Raw genomic sequence first — 25,552 nt, forward strand, 5'->3', positions numbered from 1 at the left:
ACTGAATGTGGTGATGCACAAACCTGTAAGCTCTTTGGAAATGGGAGCTGGGGAAGTTCCAAAGCTTGCTTCTTGAAGGAGTTCAGGAGGAGACTCTTGGGAGGGTATCAGGTGGGATAGCAAATTGAAAGCAATTTGTTGAGGTTAAGTGAAAGGGGTAGAGATTGTGTTGAGCTGCTCTCCAGGCTTTACAAGTGATGATTTCTTCTAGGTGAAGAATCCTTTTCCTTTTTACAGCTGTGCTGTACAGGTCCATTAGTTTCAAATCACTTCTGACCATTGTGCTCCTTGTTCCCAGCACACAAAGCTTGTCCCTGCTGACTGCAGGGGGAATTGGACAAGATGACCTTTGAGTGTCCTTTCCAGCTCAATGTATTCCATGGTTCTGTGATTCTGTCTTGTGTGTCCAAATGTTTATTGACAGGAAAGCCAGGTCCTGGGTGTTGTAAAGGAGGATTGCCCAGCCTGGTTAGGCACGAGCCAGGAAGGGGATCTGCAGGGCAGGGGGATGTTTTGCAACTCAGTCCCAGCTTTGCAGTTCCTCTCTCATGATGTGGCAAAAATGCAACTGCTCAGCACCTCCTATGAGCAAGGGTCTGCCTGTGCATACAGTTCTGTGTTACAAACTGCTTCTGCTGCCTATCCTGTGGCCAGATTGTCCTGCTTTCAGCCAGAGCAGAACTGATTCTGGGCAGGGCTGTGACTTCCCAGCTCAGTCTCTGCAATTTCTGCAGCTCAGCTTTGCACAGCCAGGGGCTGCTTCTAGCAGGGTGAAGCTGATGGGGAGAGTTCCTGCCAAGGGCTGGGCTGCAGAAAGGTTCTGCCTTGGACTTGCTCCTCTGCAGGAGGGTACTGACACATCTTGTGCCCTCCCTTGGGTAGGAGGAGTGGCCAGGACAAGTGACCCTCAACTGCCCAACGAGGGATCCATCCCACGGATGGCGTCTTCAGGAGAAAGTTGAGGGATCACCATGATCAAACCAATTCTTCACTGACTGGTGTGCCAGGGGGACTCTGCCCTTCTGCCTTCCACCCTGACCTGTGTATTCCTGACTCCAGTGCTTGAATTTGGTTCCCATCTGCTGCTGAGTCCAGCCTGGGACTTGCCTAGTGCCTGGTCCAGCACCGTTGGTGCCATCATTGCCATCAGGGCTTGGGTTCCATATTGGTTTGTGTGTCTCTGTCTCTGTTTCATTGGATTGTTCTCCTTCCCATCCCAGCTGGTTTAGTTTCTTTCCCAGCCCATCAGCCTCTCTCCCTTCTTCCCTTTCTCTTCCCTTTCAGAAGGCAGAGGGCTTCATGGAGAGCCTTGGGCACTCTGCTGGCATGGAGCCCAGCCCTGACACAGACCCTGGGCTGGGATACATTTTGAAGCCCACTCTCCACTGTTCAAGCCAAGGCAGCAGAAGTGTTTCAGATGTCTTTTGGCCACGTGATCCTCCGTGGCAGACGTGAGGTCTCCGAGTGAGGGAGCAGCAGCAGAGCTGGCAGCGAGGCGCAGGGAGGAAGAGCTGCGTGGAGCTGTGCCTTGCAGCTTACCCCTTCAATCAGGGCTTTTCCACATGTCTGCAACTACCAGGGGGAGGTTTTGTTGCAAGGAGTTCATGTTTATTTCATTACCACCTTAACAATGTTCCTCGTAGATGAAGATGTAGATGAGTATGAAGATTGCAACAGTGTGCCCAGGCAGCCAAGAGGACCAAGGGCGTCCTGGCCTGCATCAGGAAGAGTGTGGCCAGCAGGAGCAGGGAGGTCATTCTGCCCCTATACACTGCACTGGTTAGGCCACACCTCAAGTACTGTGTCCAGTTCTGGGCCTCTCAGGTTAGGAAAGATGTTGAGTTGCTGGAAGGTGTCCAGAGAAGGGCAACAAAGTTGGTGAGGGGCTTGGAACACAGCCCTGTGAGGAGAGACTGAGGGAGCTGGGGTTGCCTGGCCTGGAGAAGAGGAGCCTCTGGGGAGACCTTCTTGCTCTCTCCAACTCCCTGAAGGGAGGTTGTAGACAGGCAGAGGTTGGTCTCTTCTCCCAGGCAGCCAGCACCAGAACAAGAGGACACAGTCTCAAGCTGTGCCAGGGGAGGTTTAGGCTGGAGGTTAGGAAGAAGTTCTACACAGAGAGAGTGATTGCCCATTGGAATGGGCTACCTGGGGAGGTGGTGGAGTCACCATCATTGGAGGTGTTTAGGAGGAGACTTAATAGGGTGCTTGGTGCCATGGTTTAGTTGATTAGGGGTGAGAGGTTGGACTTGATGATCTTTGAGGTCTTTTCCAACCTGGTTAATTCTGTATTCTGTATTCAGTTTCTGACCAGGGGCCCTTTCCTAGAACAGCTGGTTCTGGGTGGAGTCAAAGCAGAGCACAACTGATGGGCACTTGGTCACTGTTATATGCACAACAGGAGCAGCACAAAGGTCCTTGGAGAGTGGAGAACACAAGAGAGTAGAGAAAAAACTATAGGTAATAAAAATCCATTGTCAAGGGTCAGGGCTGGGCTGGTCACTAGATGAGTACCAGAGGCTCTCCATGAACTCCCCTGCCTTCCTAAAGGGAAGAGAGAGAGACTGATGGGGTAGGAAACTAAACCAGATGGATTGGAAATGAGAACAATCCCATGGAATAGAGACAGAAATCAATATGGAACCCAAGCCCTGATGGCAATGATGGCACCATTGGCACCACTGGTGCTGGGGGCAGGCACTGGGCAAGTCCCAGGCTGGACTCAGCAGCAGATGGGAACCAAATTCAGGTGCTGGATTCTGGAACTGGGTCAGGATGGAAGGCAGAAGGGACAGAGTCCTCCTGGGACACCAGGCAGTGAATAAGAGGCTTGACCCTGGTGATCCCTCAGCTTTCTCCTGAAGATGCCATCCATGGGATGGAATCCCTCACTGGGCAGTTGAGGGTCACCTGTCCTGTCTGCTCCTCCCTGCAGCTGCCACCTCTGACTTCCTGTATCCCAGTGTGGGGCAGAGGATTTAGCAGTGCCCTTGGTCTGCACCCCCAGCCCTTGGCAGGAACTCTGCCCATCAGCTTCTTGCTGCTAGAAGCAGCCTCTGGCTGTGCAAACCTGCCCTGAACTGCAGAAATTGCAGAGACTGAGCTGGGAAGTCACAGCCCTGAAGAGAAGCAGTTCTGCTCTGGCTCAAAGCAGGACAAACATTTTTCTAGGGGTTTTATCCCTTAATCAGTTTGTTTGGAGCTCTACCTTGGTGCTGAGTTTGGAATCCTGTGCTGTTTGAAGCAGTATGCTTTATAAAAGATGTGTAAAACCTCACCCAAACCCAATGATCTCTGCCCAAGAAAATGCAGCTGAGCAGCAGCTTCTGCACATCCTCCTGGCTGTGAATGGCAGCAGTGATTCCCTGCTGCCAGTAGCTGTCAGATGGTGTGGTGCCATTCATTGCCTTCCCAAAGGAAGGAGTGCAGGTGCATGCCCAGAGAGCAGGGCTCCCAGGGAGGCTTGGTGAGGCCAGCTGTGTTGAATCAGGCCTTTTCTCTTTTCTTCAGTGGGGTTTGGAAGGGATGGAGTCTGGGAGAAATCACACTGGAAATCATTCCTCCCTGGGAGGCAGAAGGAAAACACTACCTAGAAAGGTTTATTTTGCAGGCTCCAAAGCCCTGCCAATGCAAATCCAGCCTTTGAGGCTGGTTTGCTTATAAACAAGGCTTCAAGAGCCCTTTTGACTGCTGCTTGAAAAGAGAGAGGGGGGAAAAGAAAGGAAAAGAAAAGAGAAAGAAATAGAGAAGTTGGAAAAGGCCCAAGTGCAAAGGGCTGGGACTGTATGCTCCTGTTTGTTTTGACTGCAGGCTGGAAATACCAGGTTTGCCAGTTGCTGCAGGCCAGGCTGGTAGGATTTTCAGGTTCCATTGTGCTCGCAGTGCGCCGATGGTTGGAGCAGATTCAGCCGGCCCCAGCGGGAGGGAAGGCGTCCAGCCCGCCGGCCGGCCCCGCGCTTGGCAGTGGCAGGCTGGAGCCCTCTGCGGCAGGAGGAAGCTGCGGGTCAGGTTCCCTTCTCTCATGCCACCGGCAGGGGAGCAGCAGCAGTGGCTCCTTGCCAGGTGTTTGTGGCTACCAGGTATGTGTGGTGATAAAGCTGCCCTCAGTCCCTGCCTCTTCAAACCCGTGCCGCATCTGCCGAGCCCCAGCCGGCGGAGCGCAGTGCAGGGATCCTCAGCACCCGCTGGGCCAGGGGTACAAACACCTTCTGTAGTGCCACTCTGAAACCAACCACATCCTGGGCTGCAGCAAGAGAAACATAGCAGGGCCAGGGAGGGGATTCTGCCCCTCTGCTCCACTCTGCTGAGACCACAGCTGGAGCTCTGGGTCCAGTGCTGCAGCCTCTGTGCCAGGAAGGATCTGGAGGTGCTGGAAGGTGTCCAGAGAAGGGCCACGAGGATGAGCAGAGAGCTGGAGCTGGTCTGCTGTGAGGACAGACTGAAGGAGTTGGGGTTGTGCAGTCTGGAGAAGAGAAGGCTCCCAGGAGACCTTCTTGTGGCCTTGCAGTATCTGCAGGGGGCTCCAAGAAAGCTGGGGAGAGACTTTTGAGGGTGTCAGGGAGTGATAGGACTGGGGGGGATGGAGCAAAACTAGAAATGGGGAGATTGAGATTGGATGTTCAACCTAATCCTGCCCAGCACAATTTCAGGACATTTCCTCTGATCCTGTCATTAGTTACTTAGGAGAAGAGACCAACAGCAGCCTTATAGGTTGGACTCGATGATCCTCGAGGTCCTTTCCAACCTAAGTTACACTGTGATACTGTGATATTCCAGCCTCCTTGCAAGGAGTTGTAGAGAGCAACGAGGTCTCCTCTCAGCCTCCTTTTCTCCAGATAAACACCCCCAGCCCTCTCAGCCTCTCCTCATATACCACCCTCTAAACCCCTCACCAGCCTCACTGCCCTTCTCTGGACACCCTCCAGCACCTCAATGTCTTCCTCATCCTGTGGTGCCCAGAACAGAACCCAGCACTTCAAGCTGTGTGCTTCTCAGACTCATTTGTATATCAAGCAGGGACTGGAGTCATGTTTGGGATATCAGATGTTGGGAGACACTGTGCAATGTCCTCCCCTCTGGCAGTGTTCCTCTGGCACTGTGACTTCTGGCCCTGGGAGCCGGCTGTGCTGGTGCCATTGTGTGACGCTGCCGGTGAAGAGAGCCTGGTTAAGTGCAGCTCATGGCCATGTGCACCCTGCCACTCTTCTGCTGTTTGTGTCATGACAGGGTTTTGTGGAGGGCTCTTTTCATCTACTGTTTGGCCTTCCAGTATCTGAAGGAGGCCTACAAGAAAGCTGGGGAGGGACTTTTGAGGGTGTCAGGGAGGGATAGGCCTGGGAGGGATGGAGCAAAACTAGAAATGGGGAGATTCAGATTGGATGTTAGGAAGAAGTTGTTCCCCATGGGAGTGGTGAGAGACTGGCACAGGCTGCCCAGGGAGGTGGTGGAAGCCTCCTGCCTGGAGGTTTTTGCAGCCAGGCTGGATGTGGCTGTGAGCAACCTGCTGTAGTGTGAGGTGTCCCTGCCCATGGCAGGGGGCTTGGAGCTGGCTGATCCTTGAGGTCCTTTCCAACCCTAAGAATTCTCTGATTCTATGTTTGGTGGAAGGCTTTGTAGCCATGAGGTACATCTTGGATGTAAATGAGCATCAACCACTTTACATTGCTGGAGCAGAGGCTGGGCTATAAATATTTTCATCATAAGTTTTCCCAGATGTCTTTTACTCCCCATTCCCCCTTTCTTAATTTCTGGGAAGGGTAGTGACAGATGGAAAACCATTCCCCATGTGTTCTCAGTCCATGCAGCATACTGTTTTGGGGAGTTCTCTGTAGCTTCCTTTCTGACAGGGTATTATCAAGGCTCCCACTGTTCCCAAGTGCTCTCAGGGGATTTCTGGACAGGGTTAATAAGGCAGGAGGATCTGGTTGCATTATGCAGTGATGTAAGCACTGAGGCCCCACAGGCTTCATTTAATTCATGGTGGGGATGATTTTATTCAGAATTTAAAGATGACTCTTGATAAGAATTGGATGCCAGTTCCAGGAGCAGACTTTCTCACACGTTGAGATTGCTGCCTCCAAGCCTGGCTCAATGGATTCTATTCTTGGCTTAAATCATAGGAAAGTGCTGTTGGAGGGCACCCACCAGTGTTTAACTCTCTGCCTCGAGCCTGAGCACATCATCATAATCACCTCCTTGCCTCCCAAGGAGCTGGATTTTCTCCCCTTGGTCCTCCACTACAGCTGCATTGTAATTGTAGAGTCACAGCATTGTTTTGGTTGGAAAAGACCTTCAGGGTCACTGAACCCAACCTGGGCTGCGTCCAAAGCACAGTGACAGCAGACTGAGGGAGTGGATCCTGCCTCTCTGCTCTGCTCTGCTTAGACCCCACCTGGAGCACTGTGTCCAGCTCTGGGGCTCCCAGCACAAGAAGGACCTGGAACTGTTGGAGCAGGTCCAGAGGAGGCCACAAAGATGATCAGAGGGCTGGAGACAGGCTGAGAGAGTTGGGGTTGTTCAGCCTAAGGAAGAGAAGGCTTCAGGGAGACCTCAGAGCAGCCTTCCAGTACCTGAAGGGGGCTACAGGAGAGCTGGGGAGGGAGCTTTGACAAGGGGTGGGAGTGACAGGAGAAGGGGCAATGGCTTTGAGCTGGGAGAGTAGAGATTGACATCGGATATTAGGAAGAAATTCTTTCCAGTGAGAGTGGGGAGACACTAGGACATGTTGCCCAGGGAGGTTGTGGATGTTCCCTCCCTGGAGGTGTTCAAAGCCCAGTTGGACGAGGCCTTGAGCAAGCTGGGCTGGTGGGAGGTATCCCAGCCCATGGCAGGGGGTTGGAACTAGCTGAGCTCTGAGCTTTAAGGTCCCTTCCAACCCAAACCAGTCTGTGGTTGTGTGATTCCATGATGTTAACTGACAGATTTCTGTTTTACTAAGCAGATGGGAGAGAAACTTGCAGAGTGCTGGCAGGGTTGTAGCAAAGACACAACTGCAAATGGCAGCTCTCACTGGAAGTCTCAGACACCCAGTAATGATGCTGGTGAGAAGGCACATGTTTCATCCTCTCAACAGAGTCTGTGTTTGCCATCATTTACATGCAGGGAGAGACTGGAGGTAGTTTGGATTCCTCAGTGCTGTTACACTCAGGAAGCACTGCAAAACTCCCCTTGGAAACCCTTAAAAGCTGCCAGATGTGTTTTCTCAGGCATTCATTAGTTGAAATGTTGTAATAAGTGTATTAATCTGGTGTTCCTCTACACCCATCACATGCCTCAGGAGTTCCCCTTAAGATGCTGAAGATAGTCCCTGTGTTGCCTTCACTCAGGCTTCCTGTCAGCAGGCTGGAATCTGAGAACATGAAGTTTTAGGCTGTCTCCCTTAGAGTGATCTTTGAGGTCTCTTCCAACCTTGGTGATTCTGTGAATTTTAGGGTGAAGGTTTGTTGGAAACACTTCTAATTATTTTAGGCTTTGAAAGTGCAGATGGAATAGGAGGAGGAAGGTGTAAATCAAAGTAAGTTGATTCACTATAGAATAGAATAGAATAGACCAGACCAGGTTGGAAGAGCTTTGAACTAATTCTTTGGACAGATGATCACAAAATCATAGAATGCTGGAGGTTGGAAGGAGGCTCTGGAGATCATCAAGTCCAACCTCACTGCCAGAGCAGGATCCCCTAGGGTAGGTGTGGTGGTGAGAGAAGGCCTAAAATGGTCACAGTAGGTCACACAGGAACATGTCCAGGCAGTGTCCAGAGATGGAGTCTCCACCATCTCTCTAGACAGCCTGCTCCAGTGCTCTGCCACCCTCAGAGTAAAGAAGTTCCTTCTCAGAAGCCTCCAGGGAGACCTTAGAGCAGCCTTCCAGTACCCGAAAATGGCCTGCAAGAAATCTGGGAAGGGACTTTTGACAAGGTCTTGTAATGAATAGGATGAGGAGGAATGGATTGAAGCTTGAGGAGAGCAGATTGAGACTGGAAATGTGGAAGAAATTCTTGCCAGTGAGGGTGGTGAGACACTGGAACAGGTTGTCCAGGGAGGCTGTGGATGCCCCCTCCCTGAAGATGTTCAGGGCCAGGTTGGATGAGGCCTTGAGCAAGCTGGGCTGGTGGGAGGTGTCCCTGCCCATGGGAGGAGGTTGGAACTAGAGTATCTTTAAGGTCCCTTCCAAAAGCCAAACCTTTCTATGTATCTGTGTTTAGATGTCACTTGCTGTGTTCACATTTCTGCCCATGATGCTCTCCTGCCTCTCCCATATCTGGTCTGTGAGGTCTTTGCCCATCCTGTACCCTCCTGTGTTTTAGGGAATAATTCAACAGGAGGAGGGAAGGGGAGACAAGAGTTGTGTTCTCCCAGAGCCCTCTGCCATCCTCATGCATATTCTGAGGGGGACCTCACTGTGGTTCCAACATCTGGAGTGCAGATTACTCAGCCACAGCCAGTTCCAAAGGCAAATCAAAGCTCTCCATGTAGCCTGTCCCTGAACACGCCGAGGAGTTTGTAAGAGGGGAGGAATGTTCTTACTGTGACTCTCATTACTCCTGAAAACATTTAGCCCTAAGTGAGAACACCCAAAGGGGAAAACAACAACAAGGGAAGAAACAGCTCTCTGTGTTTTGCTTTGTTCTGTGGGTGTTTTATTTCCCCTCCTTCAGGAGCCATTTTCCCTTCTCTTCCCCCAGAGTGGGCACCTTGGGTAGCACAGAAGGCCAACGGAACTCCCTGCAGGCAACCAGCGCTATTCAAACGTGGGCAGCAGGATTCCCTTCACTGCCCTGAAAAGGGAGCAGAAACTTGAGCAAATGTTGACAGCAGAACCAGCTTTTGGAAGGCTGTGCCAGGGCCAGCAGGAGCTGTGTGAACTGGAGCCCTGCGGGAGCCATTACCTCACCTTCTGCTGCCAGCCCTGCCTGCCCTCGGCCCCGCTGGGCACAGTCCCCCTCCTGCTGCTGCGTGCCAGGAATGGGGAACTGCTGTGCTGGAGCCCTGCCAGGGGCCTGCTCAGGAGGGAACAGCTGCTGGGTAGAGAATGGCCCCAGGAAGGGAGGAAGTGGATGGGGTGAGCAGCTCCCAGACCGGCCTAGGGTGAGATTTGGATGCCAGAATTGGAATTCCCCCTGCCCCCAAACCTAAAGTGAAAACATTCTGAGGGTGAAAAATGTGGCCAGCTGCCAGCCCACAGAGGGGAGGTTGGAAGGCTGCAAAGGAGCCCTTGGGGAAAGAGTTAAGGAAGAAAGTGAGGGGGAGCTGACTCTTTCCTCTGAAAGTTCACATCTACCTACTGGATTGGGGTTGGTGAACCTGTAAATGAAAAATAGGGAGGTCTTTAAAGGAGTGGTTTTGCACTGCCAATCCAAAAGGTATCCCCTTGAAAATAATGGCATTCCCAGGGGGTTGTAGGATCCCAGAAGCATTTAGGCTGGAAAAGACCTTTCAGATCATCCAGTCCAACCATTCTCTAACCCTACCAAGGCTGGGGCTAAACCATGGCCCTCAGCACCACAGCTCTGCCCCTTTGAAAGGCCTCCACGGATGGGGATTCGACTACTTCCCTGGGAAGCCTTTTCCAGTGTTTGAGAGCCCTTTCAGTGAAGAAGCTTCTGATGTCCAACCTAAGCCTCTCCTGGTGGATCTTGAGGCCATTTCCTCCTCTCTATAACTCATTACTAGAGGGAAGAGACCAACCTCGACCTGGCTGCAACCTCCTTTCAAGAAGGTTGCAATGAGCAATGAGGGCTCCCCTCAGCCTCCTCTTCTGCAGACTAAACATCCCCAGTTCCCTCAGCTGCTCCTCACAAGACCTGAGTTCTCCAGACCCTTCCCCACCCTTTTTGTCCTTCTCTGGACCTTAGAAATAATTTTGCAGTCATCACAGGTGCAGAAATTGAAGTTGGAAGTGCTTCTGTTCTGTGTGACTGGGGGAGCAGTGTGGAAAGAGACTCTAAGACAGGGACACTAGAAGACAATGAGACAGGGACTGTTCCTCAGCTTCAAGGACATAGTCACCTTAATACCTCATTCCTGACTGCAGTTGCATAAGCATGAAGCAGTGCTCAGCCCTGGCAAGCAGTTCTGAGACAGCCAGCAGGTTTTTCATCTGTCTTGTCTCACAGTGCGGTGTATTTTGCTCCACTGGCAGCTCCACACTCTTTTTCCCTGCTCTCTGAGAACTGCAGAGATGCAGCAGGGTCAGAAGAGGTGAGAACATCCTCACAGAGGGTTTTGGTCCATTGATTTCACTGAAAGATTTCCTTCTGTCTTGCAAGGAGGGAAGGAGCAGCGGGAGGGGAGGGGAGACGCAGGCTGTCCAGTGCCAAGAGAGGCAACAACGAGGAGCTACAAAATCTGCTCCAGCATGATGACTCAGGGTGGTTTTTACTAGCAAGGACATGTCCAGCAACTGCTTGGGGTGTGCCTTAGGATTCTCCTCCCTCTGCTTACTGCTTTGTTCCTCAAGGCTGATGCTTTGCTGACAGGAAAAAATCCTGTTTCTGAAAAAAGCCTTTAAGCTCTCTTTTTCCTCTGGTATTGAAGCAGCCCAGACTTCCTGCTTGGAGCCTTGAGCTGCCTTTTGGGCGCTGTTTGTGGGTCTCCAGTCAGCTCTGATTCAGGCTTGTTGGCTTTAAGGCAAACATAAAGTTTTCAGCAGCACTAATAAATGTTTAGTGTTGGATTTCCTAACACTTTGGTAGGAAACAGTGACATAAAGGAACTGATTGATCAGCCTGGAAGTCATGGCAGAGCTGCAGTTTCATGAAAGCAGGTATCTGCAGAGTTTCCTCTCTTTATGTTACTGCCCCACCAAACAGAGCTGGGCACTGAGCTCACTTCCTGGTAAATTCTTTTGTTAGTCACAGGAGCAGAAATTCACTTTCACTGGCTGGAGGTTACTGCAGGTAATTGGAGGTAATTGTAAGTGAGCTGTGACCTTCATATCTCTGCTGCTAGGCTTCATGGTTTGGTCTTGAATGAACCTGGGAAGGTGAACATACCAGAGTGAGGAGAAGTCATCCCTGCTGTAGGGGAAACTGTAGGGCTACTGGCCCAGTGATGTACAGAACTATCTCCCTCTTTCCACAAGGTGCAGAGAAGCTGTGGGCAGTGTGCTGTGTCATGGCCTCCATGGAATGGAATGGAATGGAATGGAATGGAATGGAATGGAATGGAATAGAATAGACCAGGTTGGAAGAGAACTTCCAGATCGTTGCATCCAGCCTATCATCCAACACCACCTAATCAACTAACCCATGCAACCAAGCACCCTATCAAGTCCCCTCCTGAACACCTCCAGTGATGGTGACTCCACCACCTCCCTGGGCAGCCCATTCCAATGGGCAATCACTCTCTCTGTGTAGAATTTCTTCCTCATCTCCAGCCTAAACCTCCCCTGGCACAGCTTGAGACTGTGTCCTCTTGTTCTGGTGCTGGCTGCCTGGGAGAAGAGACCAGCCCCCACCTGGCTACAACCTCCCTTCAGGGAGTTGTAGACAGCAAGAAAGTCTCCCCTGAGCCTCCTCTTCTGCAGGCTAAGCAACCCCAGCTCCCTCAGCCTCTCCTCCCAGGGCTGTGCTCCAGACCCCTCCCCAGCTTTGTTGCCCTTCTCTGGACACCTTCCAGCAGCTCAACATCTTTCCTAAACTCAGGAGCCCAGAACTGGACACAGGACTCAAGGTATGGCCTGACCAGTGCTGAGTAGAGGGCAGAATGACCTCCCTGGTCCTGCTGGTCACACTCTTCCTGATGCAGGCCAGGATGCCCTTGGCCCTCTTACCCAACCCAGAGGCTCTTTCTTGTCATTATTCCCAGCAGATCCAGTTTACACCCAGTTCTCCTTTCTCTTCATTAAACAGTTGTGTAGCTCGAGAAAAGCCCAGCTCAGGCTTCCCACTCAGGTTCTGTAGTTTTTCATAGAATCATAGAATTGTTTTGGTTGGCACAGCCCTCCAAGACCATCAAGTCCAAACTCTAACACCACTTAGGTCACTAAACCATATCCCCAAGTGCTATGTCCATGTGTTCCTTGAACAGCTCTAGGGATGGTGACTCTGCCACTTCACTGGGCAGCCTGTGCCAATCCCTGACCACTCTTGCAGGGAAGAAACTGTTCCTAATCTCCAACCTAAACTTCCCTGGCACAGCTTTTTCTTCCATTCAGTCCACTCCTTGCCTTGCTGCATGACTGAGGCAGCTCTGACAGTTTGCTTTGGCACTAGTTTTGGTAGTATTTTAGGGGTGGTGTTCTTTTTTTTCTCCTTCTTTCCCAAGTTTAAAATAGACTTCATGATTCTCTTAGTTTCATTGTGGCAGCAGGAGGGTGTTCATCAAAGGTGAATGGGGAAGTACAACCATAAACCCAACATCTCACTGCCTGCCAGGCTGAGGGGAATGTTCCCCTAGCTTCTTCCTGCCAACTTGGCTGTTGGAAAATATTTGACTTCCTGAATGGTTCTCAGAAAAGTCTTAGGTTTGTGCTACTCAAGAAGCCCATTCCATGATGGAAATGTTAAACTAATGCTTGCTTTTATGACTACTGTAAATATCCTGTATTTACTGTAAAAAATGTCCTGAGGAGGAGGACTTGGGGGTGCTGGGTGAGGAGAAGCTCAATGTGAGCTGGCACTGAGTGCTGCCAGCCCAGAGCCAGCCCTGTTCTGGGCTGATCCCTGGCAGCAGGGGCAGGGAGGGGATTCTGCCCCTCTGCTGAGACCCCCCTGCAGCTGTGCTGGTTGGTTTTCTGCTTTCTCCTGGGCTTGTGTCACTCTGAGTTCTAGGCACAAATGTAACTGACTAACAGGGAGGGCAGAGATAACTGCCTGCACCAAAAGCAGCATGGCCAGCAGATCAGGAGAGGTGATTCTGCCACTCTGCTTGCCCAGGTGAGATCTCACCTGGAGTACTGTGGCCAGCTCTGGGGCTCTCAACACAGGAGGACATGGACCTGCTGGAGTGGATCTAGAGGAAGCCACAAAGATCATCAGGGAGGGCTGGAGCTGTGGGGACAGGCTGAGAGAGTTGGGCTATTCAGCCTGGAGATGAGAAGGCTCTGGGGAGACCTTAGAGCTGCATTTTAATATCTGAAGGGGACCTTCAGGCAGGCTGGGGAGGGACTGTTCAGAAGGGCCTGTGGGGATAGGATGAGGAGCAGTGGTTTGAAACTGGAGCAGGGCAGAGTTAGTTTGGACGTCAGGAGGAAGTTCTTTACTATGAGGATGGTGAATACTGGAACAGGTTGCCCAGGGATGTGACTGAGACCCTATCCCAGGAGACATTCAAGATCAGCCCTGGGCAGCCTGATCTAGTTGGAGGTGTCCCTGCTGACTGCAGGGGGGTTGGACAAGAAGCCCTTTGAAGGGCCCCTTCCAATCCAGTGCAATCTGTGAACTATTCCTGGTTGGGTTGGATGTTGTGAATTTAAATTGGAAGAGCTAGGAAATACAGCTCAAAAGCATGTAACATAGCAGTTGGACTAGGCACAAGGAAAAAGGCACTTGTGGAGTGGGAAGGGGATGAATTTGACGAGGTTTTACTGAGCAGATGTAATCTCATTGCAGATTGAAGAGCCCCAAAGCCTGCTGCAGGAAATGGAGACGTGACAACTCCCTTTTGAGTCATTTCTGTGTGTTCCTCTCATCTCTCTAACTCTTCCCAGAGCATTAAGTGTATAGCAGCATCATGTGAAAGAGCAGGAGAACTGAATGGTGATGCATTTAGTAATGCTCCTTGCAATTCACCCCCTCCCCAGGAAGGGTGATGGCTGGGTGATCAACCCGGTGTGAAAATAGCAGGGTCACCTTGGCCTTTGAAATGGATGTGGCTTGCCTTAAAGGAGACATCTTTCAGGGCAGCCCACATGCTGCCAGCCATCCACTCGTACAGGTGGATGTTTTGTCCTGACTCCTGACAGAATCACACAGCTGCTGAAGCCACAGGTTGTGTGAAGAGCCCTTTGATAGCTTTTAAAGCAGTAGTGGATGTCCGTGGGGTGCCGGTGCTGGCAGGTGCAGTGCCCACTCTGTGCTGTCAGGGGGATTTCAGCAGCACAGAATGGTTTCAGTTGGCAAAGCCCTGCAAGGTCAGCCAGCCCAAGCATTCTCTAGCTCTGCCAAGGCTGGGGCTAAAACCATGGCCCTCAGCACCACAGCTCTGTCTCTTTGAAACACCTCCAGGAATGGGGATTCAACCACCTCTCTGGGTAGCCTGTGCCAGGCTTTGAGAACCCTTTCAGAGAAGAAATGTCTTCTAATCACACAATCACCAAATGCCAGGTTGGGGTGTCCCTGCCCATGGCAGGGGGTTGGAACTAGATGATCCTTGTGGTCCCTTCCAACCCTGAATGATACTATGATACTATGATACCTCCAGGGAAGGTGACTCCACCACTTCCCTGGGCAGCAGCACATCCCACTGGTCAATTCCTCTCTCTGTGAAGAACTTCTTCCTAACATCCAGGCTAAACCTCCCCTGGCACAGCTTGAGACTGTGTCCTCTTGTTCTGGTGCCTACTGCCTGGGAGAAGAGACCAACCCCCACCTGGCTACAACCTCCCTTCAGGGAGTTGGAGAGAGCAAGAAGGTCTCCCCTGAGCCTCCTCTTCTCCAGGCTAAGCAACCCCAGCTCCCTCAGCCTCTCCTCACAGGGCTGTGCTCCAGACCCCTCCCCAGCTTTGTTGCCCTTCTCTGGACACCTTCCAGCATCTCAACATCTTTCCTAACCTGAGGGCCCCAGAACTGGACACAGGACTCAAGGTGTGGCTCAGCTTGCAGGTTATATTTTTTCAGGTGTTTCTGTTCAGTAAGTTCAACTTTTGACATGAGGGGAGTGTGAGGTTGGGGAAGTTAATTGCTGCTTCTTTGTCATCAGGCAGCTTTTGAGTTCCCTTCCTGGGAGATGCACCTCTCCCAGCCACAGGAGCATTTAGTGACCTGATGTTGGGCTTGACTTTTGCACTGACAAACCTTTTGACTTCCATGTGTGAGGCTGCTTGCATCTAAAGCTCCTGCTTGGAAGGGCTGTGGGGAAGGGGAGTGTCTAGTGATGTGCAAAGGTGTGTGTCAGAGCTGGTAAGCTACCAAGAGTGAGCAGTGTGTTCTGTGGGTTGGTTGCTTTGATCCTGGGACTACACCAGCAGTATGCTAGTCAGGAGTGATCGGTGGCATTGCTGTAACACTCTCATCAGATCCCTTCATAGAATGGTGGAATTGTTTAGGCTGGAATAGACCTTTAAGATCATCAGGCCAACCCCACACTGCCAGCTCACTCAGCACCACATCTGCATGGCTTTGAGATCCCTCCAGGGGTGATGATCGTTCAGCCGCCTCCCCGGGCAGCCTCTTCCGGTACTTTTCAGGTCCAGTGGGAGAAAATTAATCATTTTGTATCTTCATCTCTCCTCAGAAAACCTGAAAAAGGAGTCCAGTACCTCATTGAACGAGGTTTCGTGCCAGACACTCCAGTTGGCGTTGCCCACTTCCTGCTGCAGAGGAAAGGTCTCAGCAGGCAGATGATCGGAGAGTTCCTGGGGAATCGGCAGAAGCAGTTCAACCGCGACGTGCTGGAGTGAGTATGGAGTGTGGGGAGGAGGCCTTCCCAGAGTCACAGAAACACCCAGGCTGGAAAAGCCCCTCAGGACCACCATATCCAACCAAGAACTCCACTCTGCAAGGGTCACCCCTAAACCATATCCTGAAGCACCACATCCAAACCATCTTGAAACACATCCAGGCTTGGGGACTCCACCACCTCCCTGGGCAGCACATTCCAATCCCTGACCACTCTAGCTGGGAAAAAATTGTTCCCACTGTCCAGTCTAAACCTACTCAGTCACAGCTTGAGGCCATTCCCTCTTTTTCTATCACTAGTTACCTGTGAGAAGAGACCAGCAGCAACCTCTGCACAACCTCCTTTCAGGGAGCTGTAGACAGCCAGGAGGTCTCCCCTCAGCCTTCTCTTTTCCAAACTAACCATCCCCAGCTCCTGCAGTTGCTCCTCCTGCCAAGATTTATTCTCCAGGCCCTTCCCAGCTTCCTTGCCCTCCTCTGCCCTGCACCTCCACATCTCTCTTGGATTGAGGAGCCCAAAACTGGACACAATACTTGAGGTGTGGTCTCCCCAGAGCTGAGTGCCAGGGGACAATCCCTGCCCTGCTCCTGCTGGACACAGCATTGCTGATCCCAGCCAGGATGCCTTTGGCTTTCTTGGCCACCTGGGCACTGCTGGCTCATCTTCAGTTGCTTGTTGATTAGAACCCCCAGGTTCAAGTAAGGCTTTCCATCACTCAGGTGGTAGCCATGGTCTCTGGATGTTTATGTAAGGCCTTCCATCAAGCCAGAGGCAGTCTCTGAATGTTTGTGCTGCTCTCTAAGGGTTAAGAAAGAGAACATGCAGATGAGCAAATATTTCTTTCCTTGCTTTGCAACCAAGTTCCTGTTTTTATTATTGAACCAGCCAGATACTTACCAGGATTTATATTCCCCACAGCCATGTACATTTACTCTAAATTTATGTTATCATTTTATTGGTGTGAGACTGTGTTATTGCCAACATTTTTTTCCTTCTTCAGGCTCCCCCTAGTAATTTACTGAATGAAACAAAACAATATGATTAGATGCAACATAAGGCTTCATCAGCACCAGAACATGGAAACAATTACTGCAGCCAAATGGCTCAGCTGTTAGACAAACAGGGACTGCAGCCTGCACAGGCCTGTGCTGACAAGGTCTGTAAAAGCTGCTCTTTTCCAAAAGATTAGATAAACAGAAACTGCTTTAAGGAGCAAAGAAATTCAAGGCAGCAAATTAGACTTACATCAGCTTGATCAGAAAGGTCTAAACCTGATATACAGAGGAGGGTGCTATTTGTAAGAGGGTGTTAATTTAACAAGCTGTCGAGGTCAGGGCTGGGCTGGCCACCAGGTGACTGCCAGAGGCTCTCCATCGACCCCTCTGCCTCCCCAAAGGGAAGAAGAAAGAGGGACTGATGGGCTGGGAGAGAAATTGAACCAGCTGGGATGGAAAGAAGAACAATCCCATGAAACAGAGTGAGAAAGACAGAAACCGATATGGAGCCCAACCCCTGATGGCAGTAATGGCACCACTGGTGCTGGGGCAGGCACTGGGCAAGTCCCAGGCTGGACTCAGCAGGAGATGGGAACTGGATTGAGGAGCTGGATTCAGGAACTGGATGCAGGAACACACAGATCAGAATGGAAGGCAGAGAAGACAGAGTCCTCCTGGAACACTGGCCAGTGAAGAAAATGCTTGTCCCTGCATCTTGCCCCTCTTCCAGCTTCAGTGCATTCCCTTTTGCCCTGTCACTACAAGCCCTTGTCAGAAGTCCTTCCCCAGCTCTCCTGTAGCCCCCCTCACATACTGGAAGGTCTCCCTGGAGCCTTCTCTTCTCCAGGCTGAACAACCCCAGCCCTCTCAGCCTGTCCCCACAGGGGACATAACCACTAGAAAAGATCTGTACAGCAGTGGGAAACACTGGCAGAAAGTACTGGTTCCAGTTAGGAACACTGACCGCAGCGGAGTGTCTGCTGGTGGTTTCAGACCCCTGCTTGTTATATTGTTGGCCAGCATGGTACTGGAGGGTCTTAGTTGCTCTGCTGATGACTTCATTTTGCCTCCAGCTTGCCTGCACATGCATTTTACACCTTTGAAGGAGAGAAGAGCTTTGGAAGGTGTTACAGAACCTGCACTAGGCAGGTCTCATGTGAAGGTTGTTGCAGAGCTGATAATAGCTCTGGAGGTGTGGGTTGGAAAGGGCGTGAGAAATGCCAAGCTGGTTTGTCTCCTTCCTTGCCACTTCTGCATAAAGGGGAAAATGTTCAAGGCCAAGTGAATGAAGTGCTGTGGTATTAGTCTGTTAGCTGCAGCCTTACCAGAGGAAGAAATGCAAGCTGCTGTAATTTATCATTGTAAAGCTGTATGGTTAAGAAAAGGCTTTTAAAGCTGGGCTCTGCTTGCTTTCTGGGGTTTCAGCACTGCAGTGCTGTTGCTTCCAGTGATTCATGTCTGTTGATTTCAAAACCAAAAGCTAAGTTTAAACAGAGGGAATTTATAAGCTTCTAGATTTCAAAGTAGTCTTTAAACACAGTATTAGAATGACAGAGTTCACCTTGTTGGTTATGTTAACCTGGCTCCTTCACGTTTTCTGTCAGCATGTTTGCAGCACCTCTGCCGTGAGGAAAGGCTGAGGGAGCTGGGATTGCTCAGCCTGGAGAGGACTCCAGGGTAACCTTAGAGCTGCCTTCCAATACCTGAAAGGATCCTACAGGAAGGCTGGAGAAGGACTTTTCATGAGGGTATCTAGAGACAGGACAAGGGGGAATGGGCTAGACTGGATCTGAGGAAGAAGTTCTGCAGTTTGAGACTCTGGAACAGGTTGCCCAGGGAGGTCGTGGATGCCCCCTCCCTGGGAGTGTTCAAGGCCAGGTTGGATGAGGCCTTGAGCAACCTGGGCTAGTTGGGAGGTGTCCCTGCCATGTCCCTACCCATGGCAGGGAGTTTGGAGTAGATGATCTCTGAGATCCCTTCCAATCTGAGCCATTCTGTGATTCTGTGGAGAGAGGGATTGTTCCTGCATGAGTTACCTGAAAGGCCTGGCACGCAGTGGGGAGGTGAGGACGACAGTAAGAGACTATCCAAACATTTCTCCATGTGCAAGAGCATCCCTAGCCACAGAGCAGATCATGGTGCTTGCTGTTGGAGGTCTGGTATTGGAGCAGCACAAACCCTTTTAGATCATTATAGGTGTTGAAATAACTGATCGGCCTGGAAGCACAATGCCATTAATGATTCGTGGCAATGGGATACCACTTCCATTGCTCAGTCATTTGTCACCCCAGCAGCTCTTCTGTTACAGGAAAACAAAAGAGCCTTGTGTGCTCATTGTGGCTGATGGGTGCTGAAGAGCCCTTCCCCCGCAGCTCACCTACAGCTGTTGCTGCTGAGTGTTGGCAGCAAAGCCCACGAACCTCTGCCAGAGGTGGGAAACAGAAAGGTGCTTTTGCTCTCAGAATCTTACTTTTGGTGCTGTATTGTGGGAAGTGAAAAGACAAATGAAAAGACACAATGGCAATCTGTTTTTCTCCTAGCTGTGTGGTGGATGAGATGGACTTCTCAACCATGGAACTGGATGAAGCACTCAGGAAATTTCAGGCTCATATCCGCGTTCAAGGGGAAGCCCAGAAAGTAGAACGGCTGATTGAAGCTTTTAGGTAGGCTGCTGGAGTGATTCACTCACCAGAAAACCTGCTGTTGTCTACTGGTCAAACTGGAGGGCCGGGGAGGTTGAGCAAATCTGAGTTACTTCCCTGCTTGTTTGCAGTATCCCTGTGAGCTGCCTACAAACACAGCGCGTGCTGTGCGGAGGCTCCGCTCAGGAGCAAAGAGGAAGCTGCATTTGCTGGTGCTCTGTGTGTATGTCACTGTGTCATGGGTTCATGGGGGTGCCTTTAAGAACCAGAAAGTTGAGGGCCTCCAGGAGGTCCAGGGGTGGACAGGAAATTGTTATTCTTTCATCCCCAGAGCACCTGCATCTTGCCTGGAGAAGGGGACAGCACAAGCTGCCTCCTCCCTTCTCCTCTCCCTGCTTCCTTCACAATGCAGCTCCTTTGTGTCCTGTTTGGTATGGGAGAGGGTTTCAGTCTTGAGCAGCCTGGTAGAGGCCTGGGCAAGGCTCATTTTAAGCTGCTTCATTTGGGGCTTTCTGGGGGGGGGAGGGGGGCAGAGAGTCATGGTTGTTGGGGGGATTTGAGGCCTGGATTTTGACCTGGTTTGGTGGAGGTTGGGGCAGCTTTGGCCTAAGGAGGTTCATGGACAACCATGGCCTCTGGATTTCTTTGATTTAATCTGCTTTGCACTGTAGCATGTAGTTTATGAATAGCACTTCCATGTAACCTTCCACTGATATTTCTATCGTGTCCTGTGTGGAGTTTTTCTTTAACTGCTTTGAGAAGGGTTAGAGAGCTCTGTCTTGCTCCCTGTAAAACCAAGGCCCACTGGAATCAACAGGGAAAGGCTTATCAACTCAAGAGTGCTTTCTGGCATCAGTTGAAAAGCAGCTGAAGGGGTTTTGACTGTCTTGAACAAGCTGCATATGATGGTTTCTGTGAGTGGAATTAACAGGATTGTTTACATTTTGGAGAAGAATGTTCTCAAACTTACATTAAAGCTTTTCAACCAGGGGGGAATAAAGAGCATTAACTTTATTAATGCTCTTCTAATCAATGCCAACACATACCTGGCCCAGGGTAAATCACCCTGTGGTAGTGAGCTAAGATCCAGGCTGCATTCTTACTTGCTGTCAGTAGGTTTTAGTCACTGAAAGAAAGAGTGGTGAAATAATGAAGCTGTTGTAGCTGAGAGTCTGTCCTAAGAAGTGAAGGTAGAGTAGAGCACAAAAGCCTTCCTCCTTCTAGGGCTGGCTCATGGAAGTATGTGCCTGGAAAATGAAATGTATGTCTGGAAGGCAAATAATCTGTTGCTCAGCTCCTGGAATGTAGCAGCAGTTGGTTGCTTTGGAGGAATTTGGGCAGGAATTCACAGCCCTGACAGCTTCTCCTCTTTGCTTGTCTTTTTCTGTACAGCCAGAGATACTGCATCTGCAACCCAGGTGTGGTGAGGCAATTTAGGAACCCTGACACCATCTTCATCCTAGCCTTTGCCATCATACTGCTGAACACAGACATGTACAGCCCCAACGTCAAACCAGAGCGCAAAATGAAGCTAGAAGACTTTGTCAAGAACCTGAGAGGTGAGCAAACACTGACCTGGAAGGTGGGGGATGGCTCCTCCCTGGAACTGCCTCTCCCTGGAGAGCTGGGGAGGTGGGGGGGGGTGTGGGGAGAGGGCACCTCCTGTTGTTCCTGGGCACTGGAGGAAGAATGGGTCAGACATTCATCTCCTGCTGTGCTCCAGAAGAGCACTTGGATATTGGAGGAATAAAATGAAGCTGAAGTCCCCATCCCTTTTTCTCCCTTGTCCTGGTTTAAGGCCAAACAGATCCTCTGTTGCCCCTGAAAGGGACAAAAGAGTGACACTCATCACACCAATGGATTGGAGAGTGATGGAAAGTTTACATGGAAAAGCAATTGGTGTTGTACAGAAACTGCAAAGCATAGTGGCAAAGAATCCCAAAGCATAGAGTTCCCTACAGCACACCCAAAGCCTCTCAACACTTCCCTTCTCCCCACCTGAAGGTATACCCAAACCCCCCAGGGCTATTTCTTCTCCCCATACTGCTAGGCTGGTCTGAGCTGGCCAGTTCTGAGACTGCTTCTTCTCCACCCCTTGTCTCCTCCTGGCATTAGGTATAGCCAGGCCTAAGAGGCCTTGAGATACTCCCCCACAGTTACCTGATAGGGAGCAGCTCCCACAAGGGAAGAAAGAGGAAGAGAAAGACTTTGCAGATGGATTTATAGGGCACAAGATTTATGGGTATGAAATAGGCTGTTTCCTGTGCCCACCTCCTGGGTTGGACACTTGGGACACCAGAGGTGTAACCTATGTGGCAGGAACAAGAGGCACCCAGCCTGAACTGCCACATCCCTTTAAGACAGTTTGTGCCCATAGGGGAAAATCAGCTTTGCCTCTAGTTGCATTGCTGTGTGCTTGTGCAAAGGGCAGGACCTTTGCCTGCTCAGGCAGTGCAATGCCCTCCTCCCCCTGCCTTGACACAGCAGCCTTGTGCACAGTCTCTCTTCTATTGGCAACAGTGGATGGAGCAGCATAAAGAGAGCAGCCCCACCCCAGCAGCCAGTAATGATGCTCTGTTGAACAGTCATCTGGTACAGGGATTCTGCAGTGGTGCCTCTCAGAGCTGTGGCAGTCTGTGTGCATGACTGCAGGTGGTACCTTCAGTTTGGTACTTGTGAAAGCAAAGGACTGGTGGTGTCCTGGAGATCAGGAGGACCTAGGGGTACTGGGGGAGGAGAAGCTCAACATAAACCAGCACTGTGTGCTGTTGTCCTGGGCTGATCCCCAGCAGTGTGGGCAGCAGGGGCAGGGAGGGGATTCTGCCCCTCTGCTGTGCTCTGCTGGGGCAGCTCTGGAGCCCTCAGCACAAGAAGAACATGGAACAAAGCAGACAGATGATCAGAGGAGTGGAACCCTTCTGTAGCTGAGAGAGTTGGGGTTGTTCAGCCTGGAGAAGAAAAGGTTCTGGGGAGACCTTAGAGCAGCCTTCCAGGATTTGAAGGGGGCTACAGGAGAGGGACTTTATTACAGGGGCATGGAGACACAGCATGAGGGGCAATGGTTTCAAACTGCAGGAAGATGGATTGAGATTAGACATTAGGAAGAGATTCTTCTTGGGGATGAGGGATGGTGGGGCACAGGGGCAGGTTGCCCAAAGAAGTTGTGGAGGCTCCAAGCCTAGAAGTGTTGAATGCCAAGTGAACTGGGGCCTTGAGCAACCTGGGCTAGTGGGAGGTGTCCCTGCCCATGGCAGGGGGGTTGGAACTGGATGATCTGATGGAGGGTAGAGAAGCTCTGCAGAGGGACCTGGACAGGCTGGGTAGATGGGCAGAGTCCAAGGGCAGGAGATTGAACACATCCAAGTGCCAGGTTCTGCACATTGGCCACAACAACCCCAGGCAATGCTACAAGCTGGGGTCAGAGTGGCTGAGAGCAGCCAGGCAGAAAGGGACCTGGGGGTACTGGTTGACAGCAGCTGAACATGAGCCAGCAGTGTGCCCAGGTGGCCAAGAAAGCCAATGGCATCCTGGCCTGCATCAGGAAGAGTGTGGCCAGCAGGAGCAGGGAAGTCATTCTGCCCTGTGCTCAGCACTGGTTAGGCCACACCTTGAGTCCTGTGTCCAGCTCTGGGCTCCTCAGGTTAGGAAAGATGTTGAGATGCTGGAAGATGTCCAGAGAAGGGCAACAAAGCTGGGGAGGGGTCTGGAGCACAGCCCTGGGAGGAGAGGCTGAGGGAGCTGGGGTTGCTTAGCCTGGAGAAGAGGAGGCTCAGGGGAGACCTTCTTGCTCTCTCCAACTCCCTGAAGGGAGGTTGTAGCCAGGTGGGGGTTGGTCTCTTCTACCAGGCAGCCAGCACCAGAACAAGAGGACACAGTCTCAAGCTGTGCCAGGGGAGGTTTAGGCTGGAGGTGAGAAAGGAATTCTCCCCAGCAAGAGAGATTGGCCATTGGGATGTGCTGCCCAGGAAGGTGGTGGAGTCACCATCCCTGGAAGGGTTTAAAAAGAGCCTGGGTGAGGCACGTGGTGCCATGGTTTAGTTGACTAGATGGTGTTGGGTGAGAGGTTGGACTTGATGACTGGAAGGTCTTTTCCAACCTGGTCTGGTCCTATTCTTCTATTCTATTCCTATTCCTATTCCATTCTATTTTTAAGGTCCCTTCCAGCCCAACCCATTCTGTGATGCTGTGACCTTGACAATGCAGCTGCTGCTTGGTGATTTGCTTGCCTGTGGTCATGGCAAGCAGTGATGCTAAGCAGGTGGTTTAGTTCAGCAAAGTGTAAGTTACTGTGGAGATTTGATTTTGAAGCCCACAAAGACTGAAGCAGGCCTGATACTCATCTCTTAGCATAACTCTGTAGTTACATTGCCTGAAGTCCATTCTCTCTGAGCTCCTGCCCAAAGGCCAGTAATTTCTTCTTATTGTAGGCTCTGTTTCCCCCCCCTCCCCAATAGGCTACCTTGCTTCTGGCTTTAAATGACTGCAAAGGGTAATCTGTGGCAGACTTGCTGGTGTGGAACAGAACAGAGGCTCTTTTGCTTCTAGTTGCAAAGCAACTGCCTTTGATTACAGAAATTCTTAAGAGTGAGCACTTGTTCCACTGATAAAATATTGTGCTTGGGCTTCTGAATGGGAGATAAGAGGTTATTGCTTTAAACCTGCTTAAAAAAACCAGCCATGCTTCTCCCTGGCCCCTGGCCAGCCAGCCTCAAGGCACTTCTTGAAACTGGGCTCCTTCCACTGCTATTAAAACTCCAGGATCAAGCATTCCAGGCACTGTGGCATTTGTTAGAATGGTGACATGCCAGTGATAATCACACAGGGCATGGCTAATGCTGACTGTGATTTGTCTCTGCACAGTAGATTGCTTTGCAAGCCCTGAAGGAAATACTGCTCCCATTAATTTTGCTGGGTGCTCACAGGGTTCTTGTGTGGGGGAAAAAAAAACACCCAACCAAACCCCAACCACAAAGACATTTTCTGAGCAGAGTAATATTGGGATGGAGCAAAATGGAATGGTGGCTCTGATTCCTCCCAGTGGTGTGCTCCCAGGAGAAAGCCATACAGAGGATTTTACTGCCTCAAGTGTCATTTATTTAACTCATTTGAGCTTTGATACCAAACAGAGGAAACTGAAAAGGCAAAAAAAAAATAGAGATGGGAAATGAGCATTTGTTTAGTATTCATAATCAAGGATTTTTACAGCTTAGTCTGAAATCAACCCCCCCCAATACCTGTGTCATCTCCATCACTGCTTTGGCATGCTGAAGGCAGCAGGCTTTGGGACAAAAATCAGTGCTTCCCCAATGAGCAGCATCACTTCTGCTACCTTGGTCAGGTAGGCACAAGGCCAGGACAGAAGAGAAGCAGCACAAACAGCAGTCCTGGGCAATGCTGGCTGCCCAGCTTTCTGCCCTCTCCTAGCTGAGAAATCACTCAGAGCCAGCTGATGGCTGGCTGTGGCTGGCAGGTGGAGGGAGGGGATTATGACCTCTGCTCCGCTCTGCTGAGGTGTCCCCTGCAGTGCTGGGGCCAGCTCTGGAGTCCTCAGCATAGCAGAGACATGGAGCTGTTGGAGCAGGGCCAAAGGAGGCCACAGCAGTGAGGGAGGGCTGGAAGGTCTCTGCTGTGAGGCCAGGCTGAGAGAGTTGGGGTTGTTCAGAATGGAGAAGAGAAGGCTCTGAGGAGACCTCAGAGTGGCCTTCCAATGGCTGGTGAGAGCCTGCTTGAGAGGGACTTTTGACAAAGGCATGGAGTGATGGAATAAGAGGTGATGGCTTCAGATTGGAAGGAGCTGGATTTAGATGAGACATTAAGAAGAAATTCTTCCCCATGAGGGTGTTGAGGCACTGGAACAGGTTACCCAGAGATGTTGTGGAAGCTCCAAGTCTGGAAGTATTCAAGGCCAGGTTGAATGAGGCCTTCAGCAACCTGGTCTAGTGGGAGGTGTCCCTGCCCTTGGCAGAAGGGTTGGAACTGGATGATCTTTAAGGTCTCTTCCAGTCTGTGCTGCTGTGCTAACAGGAACTGTTTCCTTCTGCAGGTGTGGATGATGGGGAGGGCAACCTGAAGCAGGCTGTGCTGCTGAGCTAACAGGAACTGTTTCCTTCTGCAGGTGTGGATGATGGGGAGGGCAACCTGAAGCAGGCTGTGCTGCTGTGCTAACAGGAACTGTTTCCTTCTGCAGGTGTGGATGATGGGGAGGACAACCTGAAGCAGGCTGTGCTGCTGAGCTAACAGGAACTGTTTCCTTCTGCAGGTGTGGATGATGGGGAGGGCAACCTGAAGCAGGCTGTGCTGCTGAGCTAACAGGAACTGTTTCCTTCTGCAGGTGTGGATGATGGGGAGGATAACCTGAAGC

At 51.1% G+C, this 25,552-nt stretch overlaps 1 protein-coding gene across 7 annotated transcripts in view; it reads left to right on the forward strand.

Moving 5' to 3' along the window:
- Positions 1-25,552, forward strand: part of IQSEC1 (IQ motif and Sec7 domain ArfGEF 1) — a 511,294-nt gene that overhangs the window by 455,890 nt on the left and 29,852 nt on the right. For all 7 annotated transcript variants that reach the window (XM_068162621.1, XM_068162627.1, XM_068162622.1 and 4 more), the window contains 3 exons: positions 15,390-15,551; positions 19,090-19,212; positions 20,584-20,750. In XM_068162621.1, the coding sequence (XP_068018722.1) occupies positions 15,390-15,551; positions 19,090-19,212; positions 20,584-20,750 (452 nt within the window). The remainder of the gene's footprint in view (positions 1-15,389; positions 15,552-19,089; positions 19,213-20,583; positions 20,751-25,552) is intronic.

This window comes from Melanerpes formicivorus, unplaced genomic scaffold (genome assembly GCF_026170545.1).
Source record: "Melanerpes formicivorus ecotype bairdi unplaced genomic scaffold, bMelFor1.0.p_v2 SCAF_66, whole genome shotgun sequence".
Classification (NCBI taxonomy): Eukaryota; Metazoa; Chordata; class Aves; order Piciformes; family Picidae; genus Melanerpes; species Melanerpes formicivorus.